The sequence below is a fragment of the Saimiri boliviensis genome, chromosome 14 (assembly GCF_048565385.1).
Source record: "Saimiri boliviensis isolate mSaiBol1 chromosome 14, mSaiBol1.pri, whole genome shotgun sequence".
NCBI lineage: Eukaryota > Metazoa > Chordata > Mammalia > Primates > Cebidae > Saimiri > Saimiri boliviensis.
This window is the reverse complement of record NC_133462.1, coordinates 30634335-30661295: the sequence shown is the minus strand read 5'-3', so window position 1 is coordinate 30661295 and position 26961 is coordinate 30634335. Positions and strand designations below refer to the sequence as shown.

The 26961-nt window shown below is 52.0% G+C and overlaps 1 protein-coding gene across 1 annotated transcript in view; it reads right to left on the bottom strand.

Annotated features, from left to right (window-relative positions):
• Positions 1 to 26961, bottom strand: part of CPAMD8 (C3 and PZP like alpha-2-macroglobulin domain containing 8) — a 120598-nt gene that overhangs the window by 27282 nt on the left and 66355 nt on the right. The window contains exons 20-27 of the mRNA XM_010330194.3: positions 26069 to 26300; positions 20156 to 20309; positions 18641 to 18771; positions 13731 to 13782; positions 7869 to 8167; positions 6945 to 7170; positions 4398 to 4574; positions 1984 to 2065 (exon numbers count right to left, since the gene is read on the bottom strand). Of these exons, the coding sequence (XP_010328496.3) occupies positions 1984 to 2065; positions 4398 to 4574; positions 6945 to 7170; positions 7869 to 8167; positions 13731 to 13782; positions 18641 to 18771; positions 20156 to 20309; positions 26069 to 26300 (1353 nt within the window). The remainder of the gene's footprint in view (positions 1 to 1983; positions 2066 to 4397; positions 4575 to 6944; positions 7171 to 7868; positions 8168 to 13730; positions 13783 to 18640; positions 18772 to 20155; positions 20310 to 26068; positions 26301 to 26961) is intronic.

Here is a 26961-nt window from a genome sequence, read left to right as displayed (position 1 = left end):
TTGTTACACAGCAGTGGATAACTGTTGCATCTTGCACAGGGTCTTTCTCCTACACTGGGAAGCGAGGACCTGGAGGCAGGAACCATGTGTTCCTTGTTCCCCCAGGACAAAGAACAGGGCCTGGCTCACTGAATGAACAAATGAATGAATGTGCATTGAGTATAAGGGAACCCATCTAAGAACAGATCCCAAGTTTTAAGGCCCCGGGCAGGATCTTGGACTCCTCTGGGTAAGTAGTGAGGGGAGGTGCTAACAGGACAGCACTGCACTGAGTATACCACATGCTTATCCCACAGATCCAGGTTCTGAAAGGGATGTGTGGTGAGGAAACAGGCTCAGAGAGGTTGAGCATCAGGTCTAAGGCCACACAGCTCACATGAGACAGAGCCCAGGTTTGTCCAGCTTCAGGGTGGGTGCCACTGCCACTGCCCCTCGCTTACTGCCTCCTTGTCCTACAGGGTCCCCAGGAAGATGTCCATGCTTGGAGACCAACAGGGATGTTTCAGGAAGTGAGAGGTGACGTGGAAGCTGCTGGCTACTCTATTTCCGTGCAGACAGTGAAATTGGATTTTTCTTGGTCACGCTGAGAGTTTAATCCCCAACAGATGCGGAGGAGGTATGTGCACACTGAGAGCATCCAGGTTGGGCACGGTGGCTCACGCCTGTAATCCCAGCACTTTGGGAAGCCGAGGCGGGCAGATCACCTGAGGTCAGGAGTTTGAGGCCAGCCTGGCCAACATGGTGAAGTCTCTCTACCAAAAATACAAACCTCTGCTAAATATAAAACCTCTACTAAAAATACAAAAATTAGCCAGGCATGGTGGTGTACATCTACGATCCCAGCTACTCAGGAGGCTGAGGCAGAAGAATTGCTTGAATTTGGGAGACTGAGGTTGCAGTGAGCCAAGATTGCACCACTGCATTCCAGCCTGGACAACAGAATGAGACTTCATCTCAAAAAAAGAAAAAAAAGTGTCCAACGTGTCACAACTTGCTAATCCTGGCTGGTAGAGACCTAGGGGGCTGCTGGGGCTCATCCAGCTTTTGGAGAGTGACTCAGTGGCTTTAGTTGTCCCCAGGATGGGCGGGGCCTTCACTTGCTAGGGCGTGATTGCAGCCCCGTGTTATCAGCTGTCAGCAAGGCAGGGCTCTGGGACCAGAGCTGGGACAGTGTGGATGAGTTGCTGGGGATGGGGGATGCTGGGCATGTCGCCAACCCTGGGCCCCTCTGGAGCTAAGTAAGTGATGCTGCCCATGGCAGCAGGTACTCAGCCACATGTCCCTGCTCCCCGGGTTCCTGGCCCTGCGACTGCCCAGTGGGTACTCTGTTGGACTAAAGACAGGGCGGTTTCCACACTCACAGCTGCTGTTGGCATTACCAGGTTGGTGATCTCCAAAAAGGAGTCTGGCCAGTGACGGGCACAGGAGTTGGCAGGTGACTCACAGTTTCAGGTGAACCCCGTGATGATCCCAAGAACCCAAGACCCAGGTGTGCCCGGTCTCCCAGGGCCTGCCCTTCCCTGGTCACCTCCCTGCAGTTACCAAAGAAACAAGACCCCAGGCTACTCCTGCACACTCTGCACCCCAGCCTCAAGACGCTGGCCCAGCCTCTGACCCCCTTGCCCTGCCATCTCTTCCTGATCTCCGACCAACGCCATTCCTGGGTCCTGGGGGCTTGAGCAAGCCCAGGGTGTCCAGGGCTCGCTCCCAAGGGGCCAGAAAGCAGGGGATGGGGTCCTGGTCACCGTGGTAACAGCAGCAGAAAGGAACGGTTACAATCACCAGCTCTGTACTGGCCCCAAGACCCCAGCCTCCGTCCCTCCGAGTCCCTGGAGCTGGGACCACCACAGTCTTTACTTCCAGCTGTGTTCCCTGTCACCTGGGCATCAAGTGCCACGCGATCTGGCCACACTGCCCTGGATGTGAGGTCACGGCGTCGGGCAGGGAGCCTCGGAGGGTGTGCCTGGGACGGTGCGAACTCACCACATGCTCCCCGATGCGTCCCGCTCCCCGAACGCGCTGTAGGAGCCATCCTGCCGCTTGTAGGTCAGCTGGCGCTGGTAGCCTGTGGGGCAAGCAGAGAGGACCCTGTCCTGCTGACTGGCCCAGCCCCGGCCTGCCCCAGAGGCCCTCCCGCTCTGCCATCCCCCACCCCAGACCTCCAAAGTCACACCACATGTAGGGTCCCTGGAATTGCCTCAAATCACATCTGGGGTCCTTGAAACTGCCATACATCCACATGGGGTCCCTGAAACTGCCCCATACCACATGTGGGGTTCTTGAAACTGCTTCATACCACATCTGGAGTCCCTAAAACTGCTCCCCCCCCCACATCTGGGCTCACTGAAACTGGCCCACATCACATCTGGGGTCCCTGATACTTCTCCACACCACATCTGAGGTCCCTGAAACCGCCCCACGCCACATCTAGGGTGGCTGTAACCTCCCACTCATTCATCCGGTTTACTGACGTGGCCCCTTTGTGACTCCTGGACAGACACCGGCCCTCAGTCACTCCCGGGAGGTCAGTTAAATCACCATCCTGAGGCAGCGCTCTCTGTCCCCAGGTGTGGGGGCTGCTCCACCTGCTGGGGTGGGAGCCTGGGAAGCTCAAACAACTGGAGGTGCCAGAGCAGGGAATGAGGGGGTGTGGCGAGAGGCCGGTGGGCTGCGGGGGGCCTCCGAGGCTGGGCTGGGAGTGTGGCTTTCCTGCGAGGGCACAGGGGGCCATGAGTGGCGTGTGAGTAGGGGAAGGGTGTGAGGAGACACACAGAGCCTGTAAACTGTAGGGTCTGGACAGAAAGCGGGGGGCGGGGCCTGTCCAAGTGTGCAATGATGAGCTTGGACCCGGTGGGGAGCCTTCCTGGGGTGTAGGCTGAGCTACTCAGCCAGACACGGGCTGTGAGGGAATGAAGGACGGCTCCAAGGAAATTGTGTTTTGTGGCCTGAGCCTCAGGAAGGACAGGGCTGTGTCCACAGAGACAGGACAAGTGACAAAAGGAACTCTGTGCTGGATGGGTCCTCCCAAATTCACATTCACTTGGAACCCGAAAATGGGACCTTCCTGGAAATAAAGATACTTCCCGATGTCACTAAGGGTCAGTTCTCGAGATGAGAACATTCTGGATTTATTTAGGGTGGGTCTAAATCCAACGACAGGTGCCCTTGTAAGAGAAAAGAGGGGCCAGGCATTGTGGCTTGCACCTGGAATCCCAGCATTTTGGGAGGCCGAGGTGAGAGGCTCACTTGAGGCCGGGAGTTCAAGACCAACCTGGACAACGTAGTGAAACCCCATCTTGATAAAGAATTGGCTGGGCATGGTAGTGCACGTCTGTAGTCCCAGCTACTCAGGAGGCTGAGGTGGGAGGAATGCTTGAGCCCAGGAGTTCAAGGCTGCAGTGAGCTATCATCACACCTGGGTGACAGCAAGAGCCTGGCTCTAAAAAAAAAAAAAAAAAAAAAAAAAAGGCCAGGTGTGGTGGCTTATGCCTGTAATCTGTAATTCCACGACTTTGGGAGGCTGAGGTGGGCAGATCGCCTGACGTCAGGAGTTTGAGACCAGCCTGACCAACATGGAGAAACCCCATCTTTACCAAAAATACAAAACTAGCTACGCGTGGTGGCATGTGCCTGTAATCCCAGCTACTCAGGAGGCTAAGGCAGGAGAATCGCTTGAACCCAGGAGGTGGAGGTTGCAGTGAGCCGAGATGGCAACGTTGCACTCCAGCCTGGGCAACACGAGCGAAACTCCGTCTCAAAAAACAAAAAGGAAAGAAAAGGAAGTCACAGAGGTGACAGCCACGTGATCGTGGAGGCACAGAGCAGGCTGATTGGTCTACAAGCCAGGGAACGCCTGGAGGCAGCAGATGCCTGAGAGACCTGGGCCAGAGTCGCCCTCAGAGCTGCCAGAAGGAGCTAGCTCCGCGGACACCTTCATTGTGGGCTTCTGGCCTCCAGAATTATGGGGGTGGTTTTCCCCAAACTGTCCTCGTGGTAGTGACTAAGTCTCATGAGATCTGATGATTTTATAAGGCGAAATCCCTTTTGGGGATCACAGGCATCAACTACTGTGCCTGGACTTCTTTTGTCTTTTCTAAATGTTATTTTTAATAATGTGGTTATATCATTCTTGTAAACAAAAATCAACACTTTAAAAAGATGCTGTTCCTCTCCCTGTATCTGAACAGCAACATTCATTCAGAATCTCATCCTAATGCACAGACATCAGGCTCCTGCTGACAGTGACCAGATCGGGGCCAACCTGAATGGGCTCTTTTGCCCACTTCCTCCCCATCGCTCAGCCTGCTGTGTGGCCGCCTCCAGTGTGGTCCTCTCCACTGGAGGCTGAACCTGCCTCCCTTGCTCCCGCCTTGACCCAGGCAGTTTTGCCCCGATACCTTGCACCAGATAGTCTGCGGTCTCTCTCTCCACCTCAGGGCTGAGCTGCTGCGTTTTCTGAAGGTACTTCAAGACAAAGACGTTGGGAGCGAAGTGGACCATGTTCTGCTCTCCGCAGCCAAAGGGCAGCCGCAGGAGGTTAGTGAGGTGGTTCAGGGTTGGCCCCATGACATCCCCTGGTGGGAAGGAAAGAGAGTTGAGTTGAGGGCTGTCCCAGCTCAGTAGAGCACAGAGACAGCTTTACCCAGGGATGGGAGACTCTGTGCATCACCCATCAGCCACCCAACTGCCCTTTGGGACTGGCACCCTCTGCCTGCTCAGACCAGCTGGTGTCCTGTCTTTGGTGACAATTTGTTTCCCTTCTCCCACACAGGTCCTTCTGTGTTCTTTATTTTTAACTCAGGCTTTCTTTCTCTAGCTTTCCATTCTGTTCAAGCCTTTTTCCCTCCCTGGCTTTTAAAATAGGTGCATTGAAGGCTATACATGGGCCTCTAAATGCAACTTTGGCTGCATCCCACAAATATTGGTATGTCTACACATTCTCATTCCATTCTAAATACACAATCTCATTCCATTCTAAATATTTCTAAAATATTCTCATTTTCTCTTTAACCAGGAGCACTTCAATGTTTTAGAAAGTTTCTATATGTACTGAATTGGAAGTGCTTTTTTTTTTTTTTTTTTTTTTTTGAGACGGAGTTTCGTTCTTGTTACCCAGGCTGGAGTGCAATGGTGCGATCTCAGCTCACTACAACCTCTGCCTCCTGGGTTCAGGCAATTCTCCTGCCTCAGCCTCCTGAGTAGCTGGGATTACAGGCACGTGCCACCATGCCCAGATGGGGTTTCACCATGTTGACCAGGATGGTCTCGATCTCTGGACATCGTGATCCACCCGCCTCAGCCTCCCAAAGTGCTAGGATTACAGGCTTCAGCCACCGTGCCCGGCAGAAGTGCATTTTTAAAAGTTTTCTCTTTTAAAACAAAACAAAACAAAACAAAACAAAACAAAAACTCTGGTTCCCTTTGACATTCTGTATTCCGCTTCTTGGCTTCCCTTTCTCAAAGATTGCTGATGGACCCCCTGGGACTCCCAACGTCCCCTGAACACAGCTTCTTTCCTTCTTTAGCCTCTCCGCATGTCTCACTGAGGCTGCCATTGCCCCTACAGCCTCCTCAGGTTGCACAAACTGCCTGGCTACTTTCTCATCACCATCCTCTAGGCTCCCCAGCTTCTTCTCTACCCACTGTGTCACTGAAGGCACTGGCGCACGGATCCCAGCTGTCACCTACTCTCCATTCCTGCCTCTCTGCTTCTCCTATCTCCCTCAATTGCATCTGAGCCACTCAGCCCCATATCCACCTCTGATTTGCTCTCATGCCTCAGAAATTGTAAACTCAAACTTCTTCTGATCTGGCCACAACCACCAACCTGCCCGTGTCCGAGGCCCGAGGCCCCTGATGTCGGAGAGAGCCTTGACCCCCTCATTTGGGTCTGTCCATTCCTTTCTGGTCTCTTGCTCTCTCCTCCCTAGCTCAGGCCCATCCCAAACTCTCACCACCCTTCTGTCCAACTCCCAGCACTGGATCAATCACACCGTCCCCATTTTCCCCTCCTGCACCTGGGCTACGAGAAGCATCCTGATATGGTTTGGCTGTGTCCCCAACGGAGTCTTATCTTGAAGGGTAGCTCCCATCATTCCCACATGTTGTGGGAGGGACCTGGTGGGAGGCAACTGAATTATGGGGGTGGTTTCCCCCAAACTGTTCTCATGGTAGTGACTAAGTCTCATGAGATCTGATGATTTGATAAGGCAAAATCCCTTTTGCTTGGCTCTCATTCTCTCTTCCTGCTGCCACGTAAGACATGCCTTTCCCCTTCCACCACGACTGTGAGGCCTTCCCAGCCACCTGGAACTGTGGGTCCATTAAACCTCTTTTTCCTTATAAATTACCCAGTCTTGGGCATGTCTTTATCAGCAGCATGAAAACAGACTAATACACATCCCAACCCCAGAGACCCCTAAGGCTGCTTCCAATGTCCCTAGTCAGAGCCTCTCACCCCTACTCAGCCACTGCTCCAGAAGCCTGCCCCGTCGCCAAGCCCCCAAGGCCTCCACAACTGGCTGACTTCACCAGGAATTCGGGTTTTCCTGGATCTGGTCCTTAGCCCACTCCCCTCACAAGGCTCACTGTAGGTCCTTGGGCGTCATCCCACCCTGACCTCTACATAAGGCTTAGACGTGGGGGGGTCTGGATCTGCCATCTCACCTGGACTAGGAGTCCCTTGAAGGTGGGGCCGGGGTCAGCTCTGGGGCTGCCTCAATGCCCAGCACATGGATAGGCATGGGAAGGCACTGGAAGCTGCTTGTCAGATGAGTGGGTGTAGGGGTGTGTGTGTGTGTGTGTGTGTGTGTGTGTGTCTGTGTGTGTGTGTGGACACCCCAGGACACAGGTCCCCAGCAAAGCCCAACTTGAGACCAAGCCTGGAGTCTCAACCTCGGCTCTTGCCCCTGACCTCCTCAAGCCAGGCTGTGGGACAGACGCACCGATGATGGAGGCGGCGGCCCGCTCAGACCCAGGGATGGCGCCGTGCGGGACCCCCAGGGTGAAGGCCTCGCTGTAGCTCTCATCCACCTCCATCTTCCTCCAGATTCGGAATTCACCCATGGAGCCCCAGCCGGTGGAAAAGCCAATGAACTGCACCTCTGGTGGCCTCGGGAGGGTCCAGGACACAATGACAGACTCGTTGGATGGCTCTGGACCGTGGCCAACCTGGAAAAAGACACCAAGCCTGCTGGACGCTGGCAGGAAGCAGGCAGTAGGCACTTAGGTGGCAGTGACACCAGCTTTGTGGCCATGGTCAGAGGCCTTACCTGTGCTCACAGTGCAGGGAAGGGTCCTCAGGGAGTCACAGGTGACAGAAACCAGAGGTCACCCCATCCCTTAAACAGCCAACAGTAACAGAAGGCATGGCACCTGCAGATTCACAGTCACTGGGCTACTTGGAACCTCTGGACCTTTGCACACGCGACTCCTCTGCCTGGAGAATATACTCTACTCGCATTTTGCCTAGTGGACTCCTATTCATATTTTGAAACCGACTTTGGTTATGTTCCTCCTCTGGGAAGCTGTATTAGCTTCCTCTGTTAGGAAGCTGTGTTCATTTCTGTATCTCTTTTGCTTGGCCCAGAGAACACTCCCCAGCCCCACTTCACTTGCTCATCACGTCCATTTTTTTCTCCCTGACCACCTACCTCCTCTCTCTGCTTCCAGATCCTTGGTGCTTCCTCTGCCACAGCTCTTGGTATATGCTTTTTTGTGGTAAGCAACTCTAGACTGAGAACAACTTGGCATGGTGTTTCCCTTGCTCCTCCCGACCCCCCTACCAGAGCCTGACACAGAACAGGAAGCAGTGAATACCAGAGGAACATGAAGTTTCTGTGCAAGCCCCAGGCAGTCCTGCTGTATACCTGGATGAGGCCACCATGCCAGCTGATCCAGAATGTTCTGAATTCATCCCAGGAGAGGATCTTGGCTGTGTGTGCACTGGCCACGGGCTCTCCCATCTTGCTGGTGGAGATCCATGACCTGGTGTTTTGATGCCCTCCCAGGACAATCTCGATCATGCCTGCTGTGTCCTGGGGCCCAGAAGACAAGGACACGCGGGCATCGTTGTGAGCTCGCACGGTGACATCAAAGCGGGTGAGGCGCAGCGGCCGCTGCACATACTGGAACTCGTACTTGTTGGGGGTGGAGATGTGGACTCTCTCTGGATGGAGGAAAGGAGATGGGGAGTTGAGAGGACCCCTGGAGGCACCCCACTTTCCCTGATGGTACCTGGAGGTGAGCACCAGGACCACAAGGGATGGGTCTCACTGTGACTTGGCACATGTGATAGAATGGTGTTGGCTTAACAATGGCATTGACAATGGCACACAAAAGATAAAATGGGCCTGGGCATAGTGGCTCACACCTGTAATTCCAGTACTTTAGGAGGTAGAGGCAGGAAGATTGCTTGAGGCTAGGAGTTCGAGGCCAGCCTGGGCAACATAGCAAGACCCCTATCTCTACAAAAATGTTTTAAAATGAGCAGTGGCATGCATCTGTAGTCCCAGCTGCTTGGGAGGACAAGGCAGGAGGATCACTTGAGCCCAGGAACACAAGGTTGCAGTGAGCCATGATTGTACCATTGCACTCCAGCCTGGGTGACAGAGTAAGACCCTCTCTCTAAAAACCTAAAAGATAAAATACTCTGGGATAAATCTGGCCAAAGATGAGCAAGGTGCTGAAAACTGCAAAAGGCTGAGGAGAGAGACTAGAGAAAACCCAAATCAATGAAAGGTAGACTATGTTCATGGACTATTGTGAGGATGTGAGTTCTTCCCCAGACAGTTCTACAGATTCAATGCAATCCCAATCAAAATCCCAGGAAGCTCTTTTGGAGAAATTGTGAAACAGATTCCAAAATTTATATGGACATGCTGAGGGCTTAGGAGAGCTCAACTTTGTTAAAGAACCCAGCACTTTGGGAGGCCAAGGCAGGTGGATCACCTGAGGTCAGGAGTTCAAGACCAGCCTGACCAACATGATGAAACTCTGTCTCTACTAAAACTACAAAAATTAGCCATGTGCAGTGGCAGGTGCCTGTAATCCCAGCTACTCAGGAGGCTGAGGCAGGAGAATCATTTGAACCTGGAAGGTAGAGGTTGCAGTGAGCTGAGATTGCACCATTGCACTCCAGTCTTGGTGATGAGAGTGAAAATACATCTCAAAAAAGAAAAAGACCCACACACACAAGTGGAAGGCTAACACCCTCTGATGCTGAGACTTACCACAAAGTTACAGGAATCACCACAATGTGATATGGGTGTCAGCAAACACAAATACATCAATTATTATGTGGGGAGAGGGGCTTGTTAGAGGCATCTGCTATTTGCCTCCTTGACAAGGAACAAAACAGCAAGTGGATAATCACACTTTGAAGAGTCCATCTAAGAACACAGAGATTCAACAGAGAAGTGACAAGAAACACCTACAGTGAGGAAGGAAATGGAAATGAGGCAGGGTGCTTGGCGAGAATTGGCTGGGAGCCTGGAGTAGCTCCCCAGTGCGAGGAAAGGGTAAGTGAGTAGACTCCAGTGGTCCCCATTCCCACTGTGGACTCTAGGAACTCTAGCCACGGGAGAGCCCCGAGATCCTCGTGGGCCACAGACTAGCCTAGGGAGCTACCCAGAGACTGTCAAGATACTGTTCCACAGACCCAAGGCTGGGTCTCACACACCCTTCAGCCCTAAGCAGCGAAAGCAGGGCACTGTATCAAGATCCAAGCCACTGCCAGGCTGCACTCTGCCTGGGGGCCAGACAGCCCCTGTATCTTCACATCTCTGGAGTCCCACTGACATTCCCCCCTCACCCCACCGTGGCTGGCTGCTGCCACCAGGACTGAAGCCCAAGCCATTGGCAATGACCTCGCTGCCCCCAGCAGGGAAGCTGCTGCACATTTTCGTGTTCCCCGAGGGCTAACTCCCCAACCTGCAGCAACTGCCACCAGGGCCGCTGCAGCCAGACACTAAAGCGCAGGCAAGGCTCATGCTCCCCAGCCACCCGCTGCCATTGGAAGCTACTGCACCCTACCCAGTATTCAAGTACCAGATGCCTCTAACTAGCCCCTCTCCCCACATAATAATCGATGCATTTGTGTTTGCTGACAGCCGTATCACACTGTGGTGATTTCTGTAACTCTATGGTAAGACTCAGTGTCAGAGGGTGTGAATCTTTCAGTTGCTTTTTTTTTTTTTTTGAGACAGAATCTTACTCTCGTCACTGAGGCTGAAGTGCAATGGGCAGTCTTGGCTCACTGCAACTCCACCTCCCAGGTTCACGTGATTCTCCTCTCTCAGCCTCCTGGGTATCTGGGATCACAGGCACCTGCCACCATGCCTGGCTAATTTTTGAATGCTGAACCTGAGCATTCCACTGGAGCCCTGAGAATCCCCCCACCCCTGCCTACCATAGCCAGCACCTGCACACACCACCAGGGAGCGTCAGATAGGTTGGCCCAGCCCAGCTCTACCCCCGGAAGTGCCTGAGGGTGCCATCCAAGGGCGCTGAGACTGTCCAGCCTGGTCCACCACAGCTGGCACCTGAACCCTCCTCCTAGGCACCTGAGGGCAGCCTCACCCAATGTGCCACTGTCACCACAGCTGGTACACACCTCCCTGTGCCACCTGCGGGCAAGGAGACTGGCCCACCCAGCCTATCACAGCCACCACCAATACCAGAGCACACTGCTTAGGAGCTAGAGGGTCATCCCATCAACCACTGCTACTGCCAGGGCCCACACCATGCCAACCGCTCAGGGGCTCAAGAACCTGCCCACCTTCCTGGCCCACCACTGCCACTACTGGCATCGAAGCAAGCTTCCTGGAAGCCCAAGAATGGGCCCACCTGGACTCACTAACACTGGTACCAGTGTACAATGCCCTGGTGCTCAAGGAACACATGCTTTGTCCACTACTGCCATCACGGGGGCCTGAGGACAGGCCCATCTGGCTTCCCCATCCCAAGCAAAACTTCATCATAGCCTAGACTAATAACTGCACCCTAAGCCACTGAGGAAATCCCAGACGGCACTGGTGCTGTTTATAGTTGAATAAATCATATGGAGACTACGCTATGCACTATATTATACACACCCAGAATCAAACTAAACGCTCTACCCAGCCAACACCACAGATACAGCTTCAGGAAGAAGTCTTCCTTCATTAAAGCAAAATCAAAACATTGGAAGAAGCGACTGTTACACCAAATGTACAGACATCACCGTGAGAACACAAGAAACATGAAAAAGCAAGGAAACGTGACATCATCAAAGGAACACAGCCATTCTTGAGCAACAGATTCCAATAAAAAAAATGTATGTAGTCTGGGCGCGGTGGCTCACGCCTGTAATCCCAGCACTTTGGGAGGCCGAGGTGGGTGGATCACGAGGTCCAGAGATCGAGACCATCCTGGTCAACGTGGTGAAACCCCGTCTCTACTAAAATACAAAAATTAGCTGGGCATGGTGGCACGCGCCTTGTGGTCACAGCTGCTCGGAAGGCTGAGGCAGAATTGCTTGAACCCAGGAGGCGGAGGTTGCAGTGAGCAGAGATTGTGCCATTGCACTCCAGCCTGGGTAAAAAGAGCAAAACTCCATCTCAAACAAACAAACAAACAAACAAACAAACAAAAAATATATAGGCCGGGCACGGTGGCTCACACCTATAATCCCAGCACTTTGGGAGGCCGAGGCGGGTGGATCACGAGGTCAGGAGTTCAAGACAAGCCTGGCCAACATAGTAAAACCTTGTCTCTACTAAAAATAGAAAAATTCGCTGGGCGTGGTGGCAGGTGCCTGTAATTGCAGCTACTTGGGAGGCTGAGGCAGGAGAATTTCTTGAACCTGGGAGGTGGAGGTTGCAGTGAGCTGAGATCACATCACTGCACTCTATCTAGCCTGGGCGACAGAGCCAGACTCCGTCTCAAAAAAAAAAAAAAAAAAAGTATGTAATCTTGGAAAAATAATTCAAAATAATGACATTAGCCGAGCGAGGTGGCTCACACTTCTAATTCCAATAATTTGAGAGGCCAAGATAGGTGAATTACTTAAGCCCAGGAGTTCAAGACCAGCCTGGGCAACATGACAAAATCCCATTTCTAACAAAAATGCAAAAATATTAGTCAGGCATGATGGCATGCGCCTGTAGTCTTAGCTTCTTGGGAGGCCGAAGTGGGAGGATCACCTGGGCCCGGGAGGTCAAGGCTGCAGTGAGCCATGACTGTACCACTGCACTCCAGCCTGGGCAACAGAGTGAGATCCTGTCTCAAAAAACAATAATGGTAATGATATAAATTAAGCTCAGTGAGACAGAAGAACAATACAAAGAAATCAGAAAAACAATTCAGGATATAAGCAAGAAATTTACCAAAGAGATGGATACCAAAAGGAACCAAACAGAAATGACGAAACCCGGCCTTGCCCACTTTTTAATTAGATGGTTTGTTTTATTCACTACCGAATTGGAGACTTCTTTATATATTGTAATACTAGTCCTTTGTCTGATAAGGTTTGCAAATGTGTTTTCTCCCAGTATGTACTATAGTTCCTCTTTTAACAGGGTTTATTATGGAGAAAAAACTTTTTAATTTTGATGAGGTTTATCAATGTATGAATGTTTCTTTTTATAGATTGTGCTTTTCAAGTCTAAAAACTGCTTGGCCCTAAATGATTGTTTTTTTTTAAAAAAAAAAGATGGGGGTTTCACCATGATGGCCAGGCTGGTCTTGAACTCCTGACCTCAGGTGATCCACCCACCTTGGCCTCCCAAAGTGCTAGGATTACAGGTGTGAGCCACCGCGCCTGGCCAAATGACCTGCCTACCTTCCTACCTATCTTCCTTCCTTCCTTCCCTCCTTCCTTCCTCTCTTCCCTCCCCACCACCCTCAATCAGGCTGGATTGCAGTGGTACAATGAAGGCTCACTGCAACCTCCAGCTCCTGGGCTCAGGTAATCCTCCCACCTCAGCCTCCCAAGTAGCTGGGACTACAGGTGTGCACCACCAGGTCTGACTGAGTTTGTTTATGTTTTTGCTTTGTTTGTAGAGATGGGATTTTGCCCTGTTGCCCAGACTGTCCTGTGCTTTTTTCTGAATAGTTTTACGCATAAGTCCATGATCCATTTTGGGTTCATGCTTGTGTAAGGCATGATCTTTAGGTCCAGCCTCATGTTGTGTTGCTGTTTTGGTTGTTTTGAGATGGAGTCTCACTCTGTCACCCAGGCTGGAGTGCAGTGGCATAATCCTGGCTTGCTGCAACTTCCACTTCCTGAGTTCAAGCGATTCTCCTGCCTCCGCCTCCCGAGTAGCTGGAACTACAGGCACACACCACCACACCTGGATAACTTTGTCCTTTTCGTAGAGCTAGGTCTCACCATGTTGGCCAGGCTGGTCTCGAACTCCTGACTTCAACTGATCCACCTGCCTCAGCCTTCCAAAGTGCTGGGGTTACAGGTGTGAGCCATCGTGCCCAGCCAGCCTAACCTTCTTGCTTGGCACCTGCCATGCACATTCCTGTGCATTCATGCCCTGCGTGCTGGATGCCCCGCCCTCACACTGGCTCTGCCTGTCCCCAGCTGGGACGTCACTCTTCCTAACCGCAGTGCCCCCTACCCCTGGGAAGGGCAGGTGCTCACTTTGCACCGAAACAGTCCCCACAGTGTGCAGAAGGGGGAAGGCCAAAGTCCTGACCCAGCCAGGTGGCCACTCCTTAGCAGGATGGGCACGGGGACTCACCGTTGGGACAGAAGAATGCGCTGTAGGTGTACGCCCGGGGGACTCCTTCAGCCTGAAACAAAGAAACAAGAACTGAGTACTGGAGCGGTGAGGGGGATGGTCAGCTCGGCGGAACGGCTGGCTCTCCTGGTTTGCATCATATCAGCATGGCCACACCAAGGTCACAGGTGCGTTGAGCAGGACAGGGCCACCCACTTCCCAGGCTCCGGTGGGGAAACTGAGGCCGCTCCCCCTGCTGGCCAAATGAAAGTCACCAACTGCTTCTAGACTTGTCATGGGGCCCACATCCCCACCCTACCCTCGACACCCCCACCCTCCCATCTCCCTCTGGGCAGGTGACATAATGAGGCCAAGGTAGCCAGGTTCTAAGACTTCATTTGACATCTGTGAGCACTGACAGAGGGGCTCCTGCATCTGCCAATGACACGTCTCTGTCCCGCTGTCTGTCCACCACTTTTTTTTTTTTTTTTTTTCTTGAGATGGAGTTTCGCTCTTGTTGCCCAGGCTGGAGTGCAATGGTGAGATCTCAGCTCACCACGACCTCTACCTCCTGGGTTCAAGTGATTCTCCTGCCTCAACCTCCCAAGTAGCTGGGCTTACAGGCATGTGCCAATCACGCCTAGATAATTTTGTATTTTTAGTAGAGATGGGGTTTCTCCATGTTGGCCAGGCTGCTCTCAAACTCCTGACCTCACGTGATCTGCAGGTCTCCCAAAGTGCTGGGATTACAGGCATGAACCACCGCACCCAGCCACTTCTGCTTCTTGTATGGATGACCCCAAATATCAGAAGGCAGCTGTCTCAGCCTCTTAAAAAGGGGTGCCCAGAATTTAACCCCCTATACCTTGCAGGGCCTGGTCTGACTAACACAACCCCTGTGGGGGCCCTCGGATCAGACCTCAAAGGGTTAACATGGAGCAGCTGCAGCCAGGTGGCCTGGCAGCCCCTTCACCCATTAGGACGGTCAATTTTATGTATTTATTTAGAAACAGAGTCTCTGTCGCCCAGGCTGAAGCACAGTGGTACGAACTCAGCTCATTGAAACTTCCACTTTCCGGGTTTAAGCAATTCTCCTGCCTCAGCCTCCTAAGTAGCTGGGACTACAGGCACGTGCCATCACGCCAGGCTAATTTTTATATTTTTAGTAGAGACGGGGTTTCACCGTGTTGGCCAGGCTGGTCTCAAACTCCTGACCTTAAACAAACTGCATGCCTTGGCCTCTCAAAGTGCTGGGATTACAGACATGAGCCATTGAGCCCAGCCTAGGATGGTCAGTTTTAGGTGTTGACTGGACTGAACTCCGGGATGCCCAGGTAGCTGGTGAAACACTCTCTCTGGGAATGTCTAGGAAGTGCTTCTGCAAGAGATGAGCATTCATGTTGGAGGACCGAGCAGGGCACACGGCCCTCTCCAACACGACAGGGCATCATCCAAGCTGTTGGGCGCCTCCTGACAGAACAAGGCAGAGGAAGATGGTTCCTGTCTGCCGACTGCTTGAGCTGGACATCGATCTCCGGCTCCTGGTTCCCAGGCCTTCAGACCCCGGCTGGAATCTACACCATCAGCTATCCAGCTCTCAGGCCTTCCTGCTATACTACTGGCTTTCCAGGGTCTCTATCCTTTTATTTGAGATGGAGTCTCACTCTGTCACCCAGGCTGGAGTGCAATGGCACAATCTTGGCTCACTGCAACCTCCACCGCCTGAGTTCAAGCGATCCCCCTGCCTCAGCCTCCCAAATAGCTGGGATTACAGGCATGCACCACCACACCCAGCTAATTTTTGCATTTTTAGTAGAGACAGGGTTTCACTATGTTGATCAGGCTGGTCTCAAACTCCTGGCCTCAGGTGATCCGCCCACCCTGGTCTCCCAAAATGCTGGGATCACAGGCATGAACCACCACACTTGGCCTTCCGTGTCACAGCTGAGTCTTTAGTAGACAGGCCGGACACCACGAGAGGCTTTCCATGGACGCTCTCATTTAACCATCCAGTGGTTCCATCCGAATCTGGGGCTCTCACTGCAGAGCCCACTCCCTGGCTGGCCAGGCCTCCTGTCACTCCAGTGATGCCCCAATTATTTCTGTCTCCTCTTTGCTTTTTGGAATTTCACTGAGGTGAAATTCACGTGGAGATGATTGAAAGCTCTCAGCCTCCCAGCAGACATAGAGGATTGCAGTCCCCTCACAGGCCAGCAGGGGAGCCAGGCAGAGCGGTGTCGGCACTTCCTGCACCTGCCAAGCCATTCCCACCCTGGTACAGCGCCCTGATGGGCTATGCACAGGTGATGCTTCCCCACTGGCCCCCCGCGTCCTATTCAGCTTCTTGCTCCTAAGTCCAGTTCAGCAGGTGGCACCCAAGCCCTCCGGTGGGAAGAGGCAGAAGGAGCATTTTGCTGCTCTCTGTCTCTCTGTCTCTCTCTCTTGGGTTCAAGCAATTCTCCTGCCTCAGCCTCCCAAGTACCTGGGATTACAGGCATGTACCACCATGCCCGGCTAATATTTGTATTTTTAGTAGAGACGGGGTTTCATCACGTTGGCCAGCCTGGTCTCGAACTCCTGACCTTGTGATCTGCCTGCCTCCGCCTCCCAAAGTGCTGGGATTACAGGCATGAGCCGCCATGCCCGGCCCCACAAATTGTTTTTCCAATTGTAGCTTCATCTCTGCATCAACATTTCAAATCTTCTGGTGCCTACATCTTTCCCGCTGTCCCCCAGAGCTGCCTGCAGGAGGCTGTACTAGCGGATACTGCGGTTGCAGAGATCACTCTGCGGTGTGGCTGGGAGGAAAGGCTCCGGGGCAGGAGGCCCTCTAGAGTCCCTCTGTGTGCACTGAGAAATCCCTTCTGTGAGGGGAGCAGACAAGACTGCCAGGCCTCCAGGTTCTGCAGCTCCGAGGGGCTCACTGCCTCCCTCTCGGGCATTAGGAGGGCAGGGAGGATGTCCTGGCTGAGCAAAGGGTCACCCGGGGTCTCTGCACTTCTCCATTGGGACCATCCCATCCTGCTGGCTCACAGAGATCTCAGTCCCCACCTGACAGCGCTCTTGTCCCTCAGCACTTTTTTTTTTTTTTTCAAGATTGTAAATTAAATGTTTTCTTTCTTTTTTTTTTTTTTTTTTTAAAGATGAGGTTTCACCATGTTGGTTAGGCTGGTCTTGAACTCCCGACCTCAGGTGATCCACCCGCCCTGGCCTCCAAAGTGCTTGGATTAGAGGCGTGAGCCACAACACCCGGCCATGTTTTATTTCTTTATTTCTTTTATTATTATTATTATTATTATTATTGGGTGAAGGGACTCCCACAAGGCCAGAGTCCTTCTGCTCTTAAATGTTTTATTTTTACAATTAAAAATAATTTTAAAAACACTCCCCTTTGGGCTTGAACAATAGGTACTTCTTTCACTAGTACCACTCCAGAACTCAAGATGGATTAAGAAATAAATCCATCACATCACATCAACGACGCTACAGTGGTGACCTGTCCACTGTCACCGCTCTGGAGTTCTGCCCAGCGGGCACAACTCCTGGTGCTGACAGAAACCACTGGTGTTCAGGGCCCGCATGATGCCAGCCGGGAGGGAGGGAGGGCACGGAGTGTGGGGATTTGTGTGCTGTTTGCAGCTGGGCTTCTGGGGACTGTGAGACCCTTGGGGCCGCTGTGGGGAAAGCACCAAATGGAGCCTCAGTAGGGCTTTGATGTGTCCAAGCAGCCTAGAAAAGCTGGGGATGTGGCTACTGCATGCCGAGCCCTGAGGCATCTGTGTGGGAAGCAGAAAAGTTCCTCTTCGAAGTTTCCTTTTTTGTTTAAGAAAAATTCCTAAGTGTTAGAAATAATAGCTTGTTTTAAACACGTTCTTCAAAAGCCTTCTTGCCTTTTTGCTAGAAGCCCTGTCCTATGTGCCTTTAGAAATGCTTACAGGCACGGAGTATGTTCTACGTCCTTGTACCTTAAGCACAACATCTGTGCTGAAGGAGCTCACAGGCATGTCCCAGCTCGCAGCCTCTGCCCCTTCCTTATTTGGACTTCCTTCTTTTGCTTTCCATTGCTTTTACCTGTTTAGAAGTTTCAAGTCATTAGCCAATCAGGTATCAGTTTACATTGTAAGGTCTGGCTCCAGCCAATGGAGATCAGACACAGCAGTAAGGACAACCCCAAATGCGTGAGAAATAAATGTGTGCATTTTCCTTTGTTCATTGCACTCTCGTGGCAAGATGGCTAGCGAGGGTACCCTTCCTGCAGTCCAGGAAGTAAAAATTGCATTGCTGAAAGAACCTTTGTCTCAGTGCTGATTTTTCTTTGCAGCACCGAGCATCTATTTCTATTTCCAACAATCTGTGTGTGTCATCTCTGGCCTCCCACCCCGTCTTACAAAGGTGAGGCCCTCTTGTCTTAAGGGAGCAGGGCTGGAAAGCCAGAATGCTCCCCGAGACCATGGGTAAGTGGCCAATCCTGGATTCACAGCCAGAGTGTCTGTGAGATCCCGACACCTGCCTCTGCCCACTGAGGCTCTGTGTTCTTCCTACATGGGCAATCCAAGGACAATGCCCCAAATGCTGAGTCACGGTCCCCAAAAATGCCTGTGACAGCCACAGGATGAGGCACATGGCCTTCCAAGATCATTCACCCAGGGTCAGGGAGCACATGCCGCAGCCCCTCAAGAGTCCCAGGCTGCTTCACCAAAGCCCACTCTGCACTGGAGGGAGGGACCAGACGACCACGATCTTCCAGTGAGGAAGTATCCCAAAGTCCAGGCACCCTGAGCTCTTGACCACAACCCATGAAGGCTACCCAGGCCCTGGCTCGGCTTCAGACCACACACTCCAGCTGGCCCCAGCCTCATGGCTAAAAGAGTCAGGCCCTGGTCCCAGGTCGCTGAAAGACAGAACAACCGGGGACGAGGACATGGCCTTACCTCAACCATCACACTGCGCCTGACGTGATCCACCCCGATGGGGACCCTCCTGTCGGCGTGACTCTCCTCCGGGTGTTTGCTGGACCTCCCATCCCGGCAGCAACTTGTGTCTTCATGAGCAAGGGCTTTGGCTGCAGAGATTTGATGTCTTGCTCTCAGAACAGTTCCCCGCCCAAGGTGGGGGCTGTCCCATTCTCATCCCATGTGTGTGCACATGCATACGTATGTATATGCAGATATGTGCATGCATGCACGTGTGTATGTGTGCACATGTATGCATGCGTTTGAGTGTACAGGGTCATGTGTGTATATGCACACGTTTGTGCATGTGTTCGTGTGTATGAGTTTGTGTGTGCACATGCATATCTGCACTTGTGGGCATTTGTGTGTCTGTATGCATGTTTACACATGTGAGCATGTGTATCTATGTGTATGCATGTCTACATGTGTGGACACATGTGTGAATATGTGTGTGGATTTGTGTGTATGCATGTCTACATGTGTGGACATGTGTGGATCTGTGTGCATGCATGTCGACATGTGGGCATGTGTGAATGTGTGTGGATTTGTATATGCATATCTACATGTTTGGACATGTGTGTGGATTTGTGTATGCATATCCACACATGTGGTCATGTGTATGAATATGTGTGTGGATTTGTGTGTGCATGCATGTCTACATATGTGAGCTTGTGTGTGAATTTGTATGTGTATGCATGTCTACATGTGTGGACATGTGTGTGTGGATTTGTGTGTATGCATGTCTGCATGTGTGGCATTAGTGTGGATTTGTGTGTATATGCATGTCTGCATGTGTGGGCATGTGTCTGTGTATGGATTTGTGTATATATGCATGTCTACACATGCAGGCATGTGTGTGTGGATTTGTGTGTATGCATGTCTACATGTGTGGACATGTGTGTGGATTTGTGTATGCATGTCTACATGTGGAGACGTGTGTGTGGATTTGTGTGCATATGCATGTCTGCATGTGTGGCATGTGTGTGGATTTGTGTGTATATGCATGTCTGCATGTGTGGGCATGTGTCTGTGTATGGATTTGTGTATATATGCATGTCTACACATGCAGGCATGTGTGTGTGGATTTGTGTGTATGCATGTCTGCATGTGTGGGCATGTGTCTGTGTATGGATTTGTGTGTATGCACGTCTACGTGTGTGGGCATGTGTCTGTGTGTGGATTTGTGTGTATATGTGTGTCTGCATGTGCAGGCGTGTGTGTGTGTGGATTTGTATGTGCATATGTGCTTGTGCTACTTGGGTTGGCACCTTAAGAGCCCAGCTCCCCCAACAGGTGAGACCCCAGGGCCCACCTCTCCACTCCTCTGGGGCCCCTTCCCTCTGTCCTGTTTCCCCAGTCGCTGTCCCATTTTCCTTGGGACAGTTCTGACTTTATCTGCTTCCCCATCCACCCCTCATCCCCAACCGTGGTCAATGCTGGGACCCTTTTGTGGGCTGAAGAGGGGAGACACCCCAAGAACTGTGGGACACTCACCTGTGATGTTGTTGAGCCCCAGGTCACTGAAGGACAGAACGACCCAGGTGGGCTCAGCCTCTCCAGAGGCCACACACATCTTCTTGGTCAGATGGCGTTTGCCAGGATGCCCAACAAACTGGATGCCCTTGGGAACTGAGAGCTTCATGTACACCTGCAGAGGGTAGAATTGGCTCATGGTGCCTGGAATCCAGGTCCCCTCCCAGTGCCCCAAGATCCAACACACATCCCTCCACTTATGCACACACCAGATCTGTCAGCCTCTCCAAGAGCCATGCACCCCCGGGGAGGCCCCCTTCCCACTTCCCATCAGAACAAACTACCCTCCACTGTCTGCCGCCCCACTTGGCCTTCTCGCACCCGTCGGTCTTGCTGCAAGCCCTGTCCTCCCCACTGCCCTCCGTATCCCCACAATCCAGATGTCCCTCAGACAGAAGCTGCCAGTTCCAGCCAGGGCCGCCTCTCCTGTGTGTCCATCCCCTCCGGGACTCCAGATGGATGCAAACTCTCCACAGTGGGTCCAGAATGCTTCTCCTGACCCTCTCTCCAACCGTGCAGCTCCATGATGTCTGAGTACGGCTGTGTATGCATGTGTGTGCATGTGTGTGCTGTGAATGCATATGTCCCTGGGTGCACATGTGTGTGCAAGTATGCAAGCACACATTGCACACACATGTGCATCTACTGGGTGAAGGCATGTGCGTATGCATGCATGTGTGTGTGTGCATGCTATACTGGGTGAAGACGTGTGTGCATGTGTGTGTGTGCACTATACTGGGTGAAGGCATGTATGTATGCGTGTGTGTGTGTATGCATGCTATACTGGGTGAAGGCATGTGTGTATCTGTGTGTGTGCATACTATACTGGGTGAAGGCATGTGCGTATCTGTGTGTATGCATGCTATACTGGGTGAAGGCATGTGTGTATATGTGTGTGTGTGCATACTATACTGGGTAAAGGCACGTGTGTATCTGTGTGTGCATACTATACTGGGTGAAGGCATGTGCGTATGCATATACGCACACGTGTGTGTATGTGTGTATATGTGTGTGTGCATGCTAGTTTCTGCATGCCTATGTGTGCCTACATGGGTAGAGTTGCCATGGATGCAGGCATGGGTCTCCATGTGCATGTGTGTGTATGGGTGTGCAAGCATGGCATGTGTATGCATGTATCGTGGGTGTACATGTGTATATGTATACCATGAAGGCCCGTGTGTGGGTACATCATGTGCATTCTCACACATACTAGTCTGTACATGTGTGTGCATTTTGCGGGGTGCGTGCATGCGCACTGCATGTGCAATTGCAAACACGTTTGCATCCCCTCCATCTAGGAGGAAGTCTCTGCTCCACATTCACTTCTCTAACCAGCATATATGAAGCGCCTACTGGGTGCCCGGCCAGGAACTAAAGAAACGGCTGATCAAGACATGAGTGATTGCTCAGCTTCAGAATGCTGTCCCACCCAAGGGCTGACACGAGGCTGCAGGTGTGACATGGAGCACAGGATGCGAGGAAAATGTGAAGTGGCACATGTGACAGAGTCCTGAATCCTGCCACAGGAAAGGCCCAGCTAGAGCTGAGAGCCAGTGGCTGCTGCAGGGTGCACATCGGGAAGTCCCACATCCCCCCTGGCGGTGGCATTTTCCCAGGGAGAAAGAAAGGGGCCAGGCGCGGTGGCTCACACCTGTAATCCCAGCACTGCGGGAGGCTGAGGCAGGCGGATCACCTGAGGTCAGGAGTTTGACATCAGCCTGGCCAACATGGGGAAATCCTGCCTCTACTAAAAAATACAATAATTAGCCAGGCGTGGTGGTGGATACCTGCAATCCCAGCTACTCAGGAGGCTGAGGCAGGGGAATCCTTGAACCCGGGAGGCAGAGATTGCAGTGAGCTGAGATTGCACCACTGCACTCCAGCCGGGGTGACAGACCAAGACTCCAACAACAACAACAAAAAAAAAAAAAAAAAAAAAAAAAAGGAAGTTAGGAGGGAGGGAGGGAGGGAGGGAGGAAAGGAGGGAAGGAAGGAGGGAAGGAAGGAAGGCAGGAGAGAGAAAAAAAGAAAGAGAAAGAGAAGGGAAGGAGGGAGGAAGAAAGGGAGGGAGGGAGGGAAGGAAGGAGAGAGAAAAAATAGAAAGAAGGAAGGAAGGAGGGAGGGAGGGAGGGAAGGACAGACGGAAGGACTCAACAGCGTCTGTGAGCCGCATTTTCCAGGTCCTGAGTGGAACGACCAGCTGTCTCCACTGCAGAGTCTGAATGGGTCTGTTTTCTCCATATCTTGGGGACGGGCATATGAGCTGGGGTGGTCCTTAGGCACATACGCTGCCTGGCAGGGCTTCCTTCTTCCTGCTGGCAAAGCTGGACACCAGCATGCGCTCAGAGCTGAGCCGGACACCTGGGGCTCCCGCTCACAAGTTTCAGAGGGAAGCCTCCCTTTAGGGGCCACCTTCCAGGTCAGGGGCAAAGCCTGTGTGTATTATTTCTTTTGGAAACTGAGATCCTATTCCTCCCAGCCATAATCGATATAAAAAGAACCATCAAGGATGGATTGTACAAGGGCTGAAGCCAGGATTTCAGGCACCACTATCTGGCCATTCTAGCATCTCCCATTTACCCCTCGCCGAAGCCACCCTGTGACCACTGCCTCAGTCCCGTCCTGCCTCCTTGCCTGTCTGCCAATTGCAGGAGCCTCTGACCTCCTCCTCCTCCTCCTCCTCTTCCTCCTCACCTGCTTTCTCAATTTCCCTGACCAGACCCCGAAAGCCCAGCCAGACTGTGTCTCTGGAAGGACCCAGGAAAGATCAAGCTGCCTCCTGCTTCTGTTGCTCGTACATGCTGTTCCCTCTTCACAAATGCCCTTCCTGCCCCTGATGCCTGGCTCAAACATCACCTGCAGACTCTCAGGTTCAGCGGGGCCTCCCTTTCTCTGGGCTGTCCCGGCACCTTTAGACACTGGTTCTAACACACAGGTCCACTGCTCACTCCCTGGAGGCCCCCGAACCATGACAGTGCTTCTCTGAGCTTCCTAATGGTCAACCATTCCATCACAGACCCTCCTTCCTTGACCCACACAGCAGCTTGATAAGATGATGTAAATGGCCATGCGTGGTGGCTCACGCCTGTAATCCCGGCACTTTGGGAGGCTAAGGTGGGCAGATCGCTTAAGGTCAGGAGTTCAAGACCAGCCTGGACAACATAGTGAAACCCTGTTTCTACTAAAAATACAAAACTTAGCAGGGCGTGACGGCGAGTGCCTGTAATCCTAGCTACTCGGGAGGCTAAGGCAGAAGTATCACTTGAACCCAGGAGGCAGACATTGCAGTGAGCCAAGATTGCACCACTGCACTCTAGCCTGGGCGACAGAGCGAGATCCTGTCTCAAAAAAAAAAAAAAAAAAAAAAACCCAAAAAACAGATAATGAAGGTAAAATTGTCAGCCCAGCACCAGCTGCAGAAGTACACATCCCACAAAAACTGCATGAGTGGGTTCTAAACACCAACCACTTCACTTCAAGGTTGAGCTTGGTTCTCACATCCCAGGTAGCAGGGTCTTCTGATACTGGCACAAGCCACCAGAAGCCAAGAGAGAGGGAGAGAGGAGCCGAGTGCACTGGCTTATTATGCCTGTAATCCCAGCACTCTGGCAGGCCGAGGTGGGAGGATCACTTGAGGCCAGGAGTTCAAGACCAGCCTGAGCACATATAGAGATCCCATCTCTGAAAATAAAATAATTAGCTGGGCATGGTAGTGCACATCTGTAATCCCAGCTACTTGCGAGGCTGAGGAGGGAGGATTGCTTGAGTCTGGGAGGTCGAGGCTGCAGTGAGCTGTGATCGTACCACTGCACTCCAGCCTGGGTGATACAGTAAGATCCTGTCTCAAAAAAAAAAAAAAAAAAAAAAAAAAAAGCCTGTAATCCTAGCACTTTGGGAGGCTAAGGTGGGCGGGCAGATCAAAAGGTCAGATCGAGACCATCCTGGCCAACATGGTGAAACCCTGTCTCTACTAAAAATACAAAAATTAGCCAGGTGTGGTGGTGCATGCTTGTAACCCCAGTTATGATGGAGGTTGAGGCAGAAGAATTGCTTGAACCCAGAGGCAGAGGCTGCAATGAGCTGAGATCCCATCACTGCACTCCAGCCTGGCGACAGAGCAAGGCTCCGTCTCAAAAAAAGAGAGAGAGAGAGAGAAAGAGAGAAAGAGAGAGACATAGATAGATTCTCCCTCAGAGCCTCTGAAAGGAACCAGCCCTGATGTCACCCTGACTTCACACTTCCAGTCTTGTGAACTGTGAGACAATACATTTCTGTTGTGTAAAGCCACCTGGTTTGGGCTGCCTTGCTAGCCCCAAGAGACTAAGACAGCAGCCTTTCCTGCCACCCCTCCAAGAGAGGGTTTCGGCCTCATTGCACACCTCTGGCAGACACCGGAATCCCAATAACACGATCAAAAACAGCCCTGTTGATGTTCTCAGTGTCTGCCGGGACTAATTCATTTAACCCTTTAACCACCAGCGAGGCTCTGACACACCAACAGGTTGAAGAATGTGCCCAAATTCAGCAACTCTGTGAGTAAAAACCGGGATTCCAAGCACCCTCTCTGTTCACCACCAGGATTTCCTGGTGCTGTGCTGGGGGTCTGCAAACTAAGGCCCTCAGGCCAAACCGGACCCATCACCTGTCTCTGTAGGGCCTACAAACTAAAGATGGTTTTCATCTTTTTCAAATGGAAAAAAATAGGAGATGAATGATTACTTTGTGACAAATGAAAATTCTATGGACTGGCTGGGCGTGGTAATTCCCAGTACTCTGGGAGGCTGAGGCTGGCAGATCATGAGGTCAAGAGTTCGAGACCAGCCCGGCCAACATGGTGAAACCCCATCTACCGAAAATACAACAAAATTAGCCAGGCATGGATGGTGGCAGGTGCCTGCAATCCCACCTACTCAGGAGGCTGAGGCAGGAGAATGACTTGAACCCAGGAGGCGGAGCCGAGACAGCACCATTGCACTCGGGCCTGGATGACAGAGAGACTTTGTCTCAAAAAAAAAAAAAAAAAAAAATCTATGGAGTTCAGATTTCAGTGTATAGAAATCAAGCTTTTTTTCCTTTTTTTTTTTTTTTTTTTTGAGCCTGTCGCCCAGGCTAGAGTACAATGGTGTGATCTCAGCTCACTGCAATCTCCGCCTCCCGGGTTCAAGTGATTCTCCTGCCTCAGCCTCCCAAGTAGCTGAGATTACAGATGCCCACCAAGTCTGGCTAATTTTGTATTTTTAGTAGAGACGGGGTTTCACTATGTTGGCCAGGCTGGTCTCGAACTCCTGACCTTGTGATCTGCCTGCCTCGGCCTCCTAAATTGCTGGTATTACAGGCATGAGCCACCATATCCAGCTAGAAATCAAGTTTTACTGGAACACAGCCACATCTATTCAGGTAAGAGATCATGTAGGTTGCTTTTATGCTGTAAGGGCTGAGTTGAGTCGCTGCCACGGGGATTGTATGGCTGGCAAAGACAGAAATATTTCCTATCTGGCCATTTACAGAGAAAGCTCCATGCTATCATATATGATACCAGTCCCAGCAAGGGAGTCAGGGACGACGGCTCCATTTACACCAAGTCCCTCTCGCTCACACACGTGTCCTCACCTCTTCCCCACCCGGCTTTGATGGTTGGTGAATCAGAGGTCGATCTCATCCCACTCCTGCCTCCCCAGTAGCACAGATGAGGCATCCTCCTCAAAGCCCCCCAGGCTGAGGCCACCCATCCCTGCCTCCCCAACATCAGAGATGCTCTCGCCTTCCTAAATCCCCCAAGCCGACAGTGTCCCAGGCCTGCCTCCCTTATAGCACCAATGCAGTCCCAACTCCCCACGAAATGGAAGAAGGCTATGTATTTGGGGGGCTGACTACCTCGACACAGGTGCCCAAGTAGTTGTAGACGCTGAGTGGGATCTTGACTTGCTCCCCACGGATGATGAGAGCGGGGAGTGTGAAGTCCACGAAGAAGGGCTTGAAGGTTTTCAGCAGGGAGGGCTCAGCGATGCCCAAGCCCTGAGAGGTGGACAGGGCCACGGCCTCACCCACCCAGCTGGTGATGGAGTCCGGAACCTTCACGCTGAGTGTCTCCTCACCAGATGGGTCACTGTGGAGAGACAGACAGCCATGATAGGGGGGGCCTTCTCCAGGACCATGCCTCAGGGAGCAGGTGGGCATGGATGACCCAGGCTGCATGGCCCAGGGAGGTACCCTAGGAGCTTAGAAACAAGCATTGAAGGCATCACAAAAGCAGCAGCAGGAGAAAACTGTCCTTCAGCCCTGATTCGCTCTAATAGAAAACATGGGCTGGGTGCAGTGGCTCATGCCTGTAATCCCAGCACTCTGGGAGGCTGAGGTGGGAGACTGCTTGATCCCAGGAGTTGTGGACCACCCTGGGCAAGATAATGAGACCTTTTATCTACAAAAAAATTTAAAATTAGGTGGGTGCAGTGACACATGCCTCTAGTTCCAGCTACTGGGGAGGCTGAGGTGGGAGTTTCACTTGAGCCCAGGCAGTTGAGAGTGCAGTCAGCTGTGATCCCAATATTGCAGTCCAGCCTGGGCAACAGAGTGAGATCCCTGCCTCACCCACATAAAAAGATTGTTGAAAGAAACTAAAAAAGACAAAAAAGACAAATAAATGGAAACATATCCCATGTTCATGGATAGAAGCACTTAATATTGTTAAAATGTCAAAGCTACCCAAAGTGATCCATAGATTTAATGGAACACCTATCAAAACCCCAGTGACTTTTAAATTTTTTTTC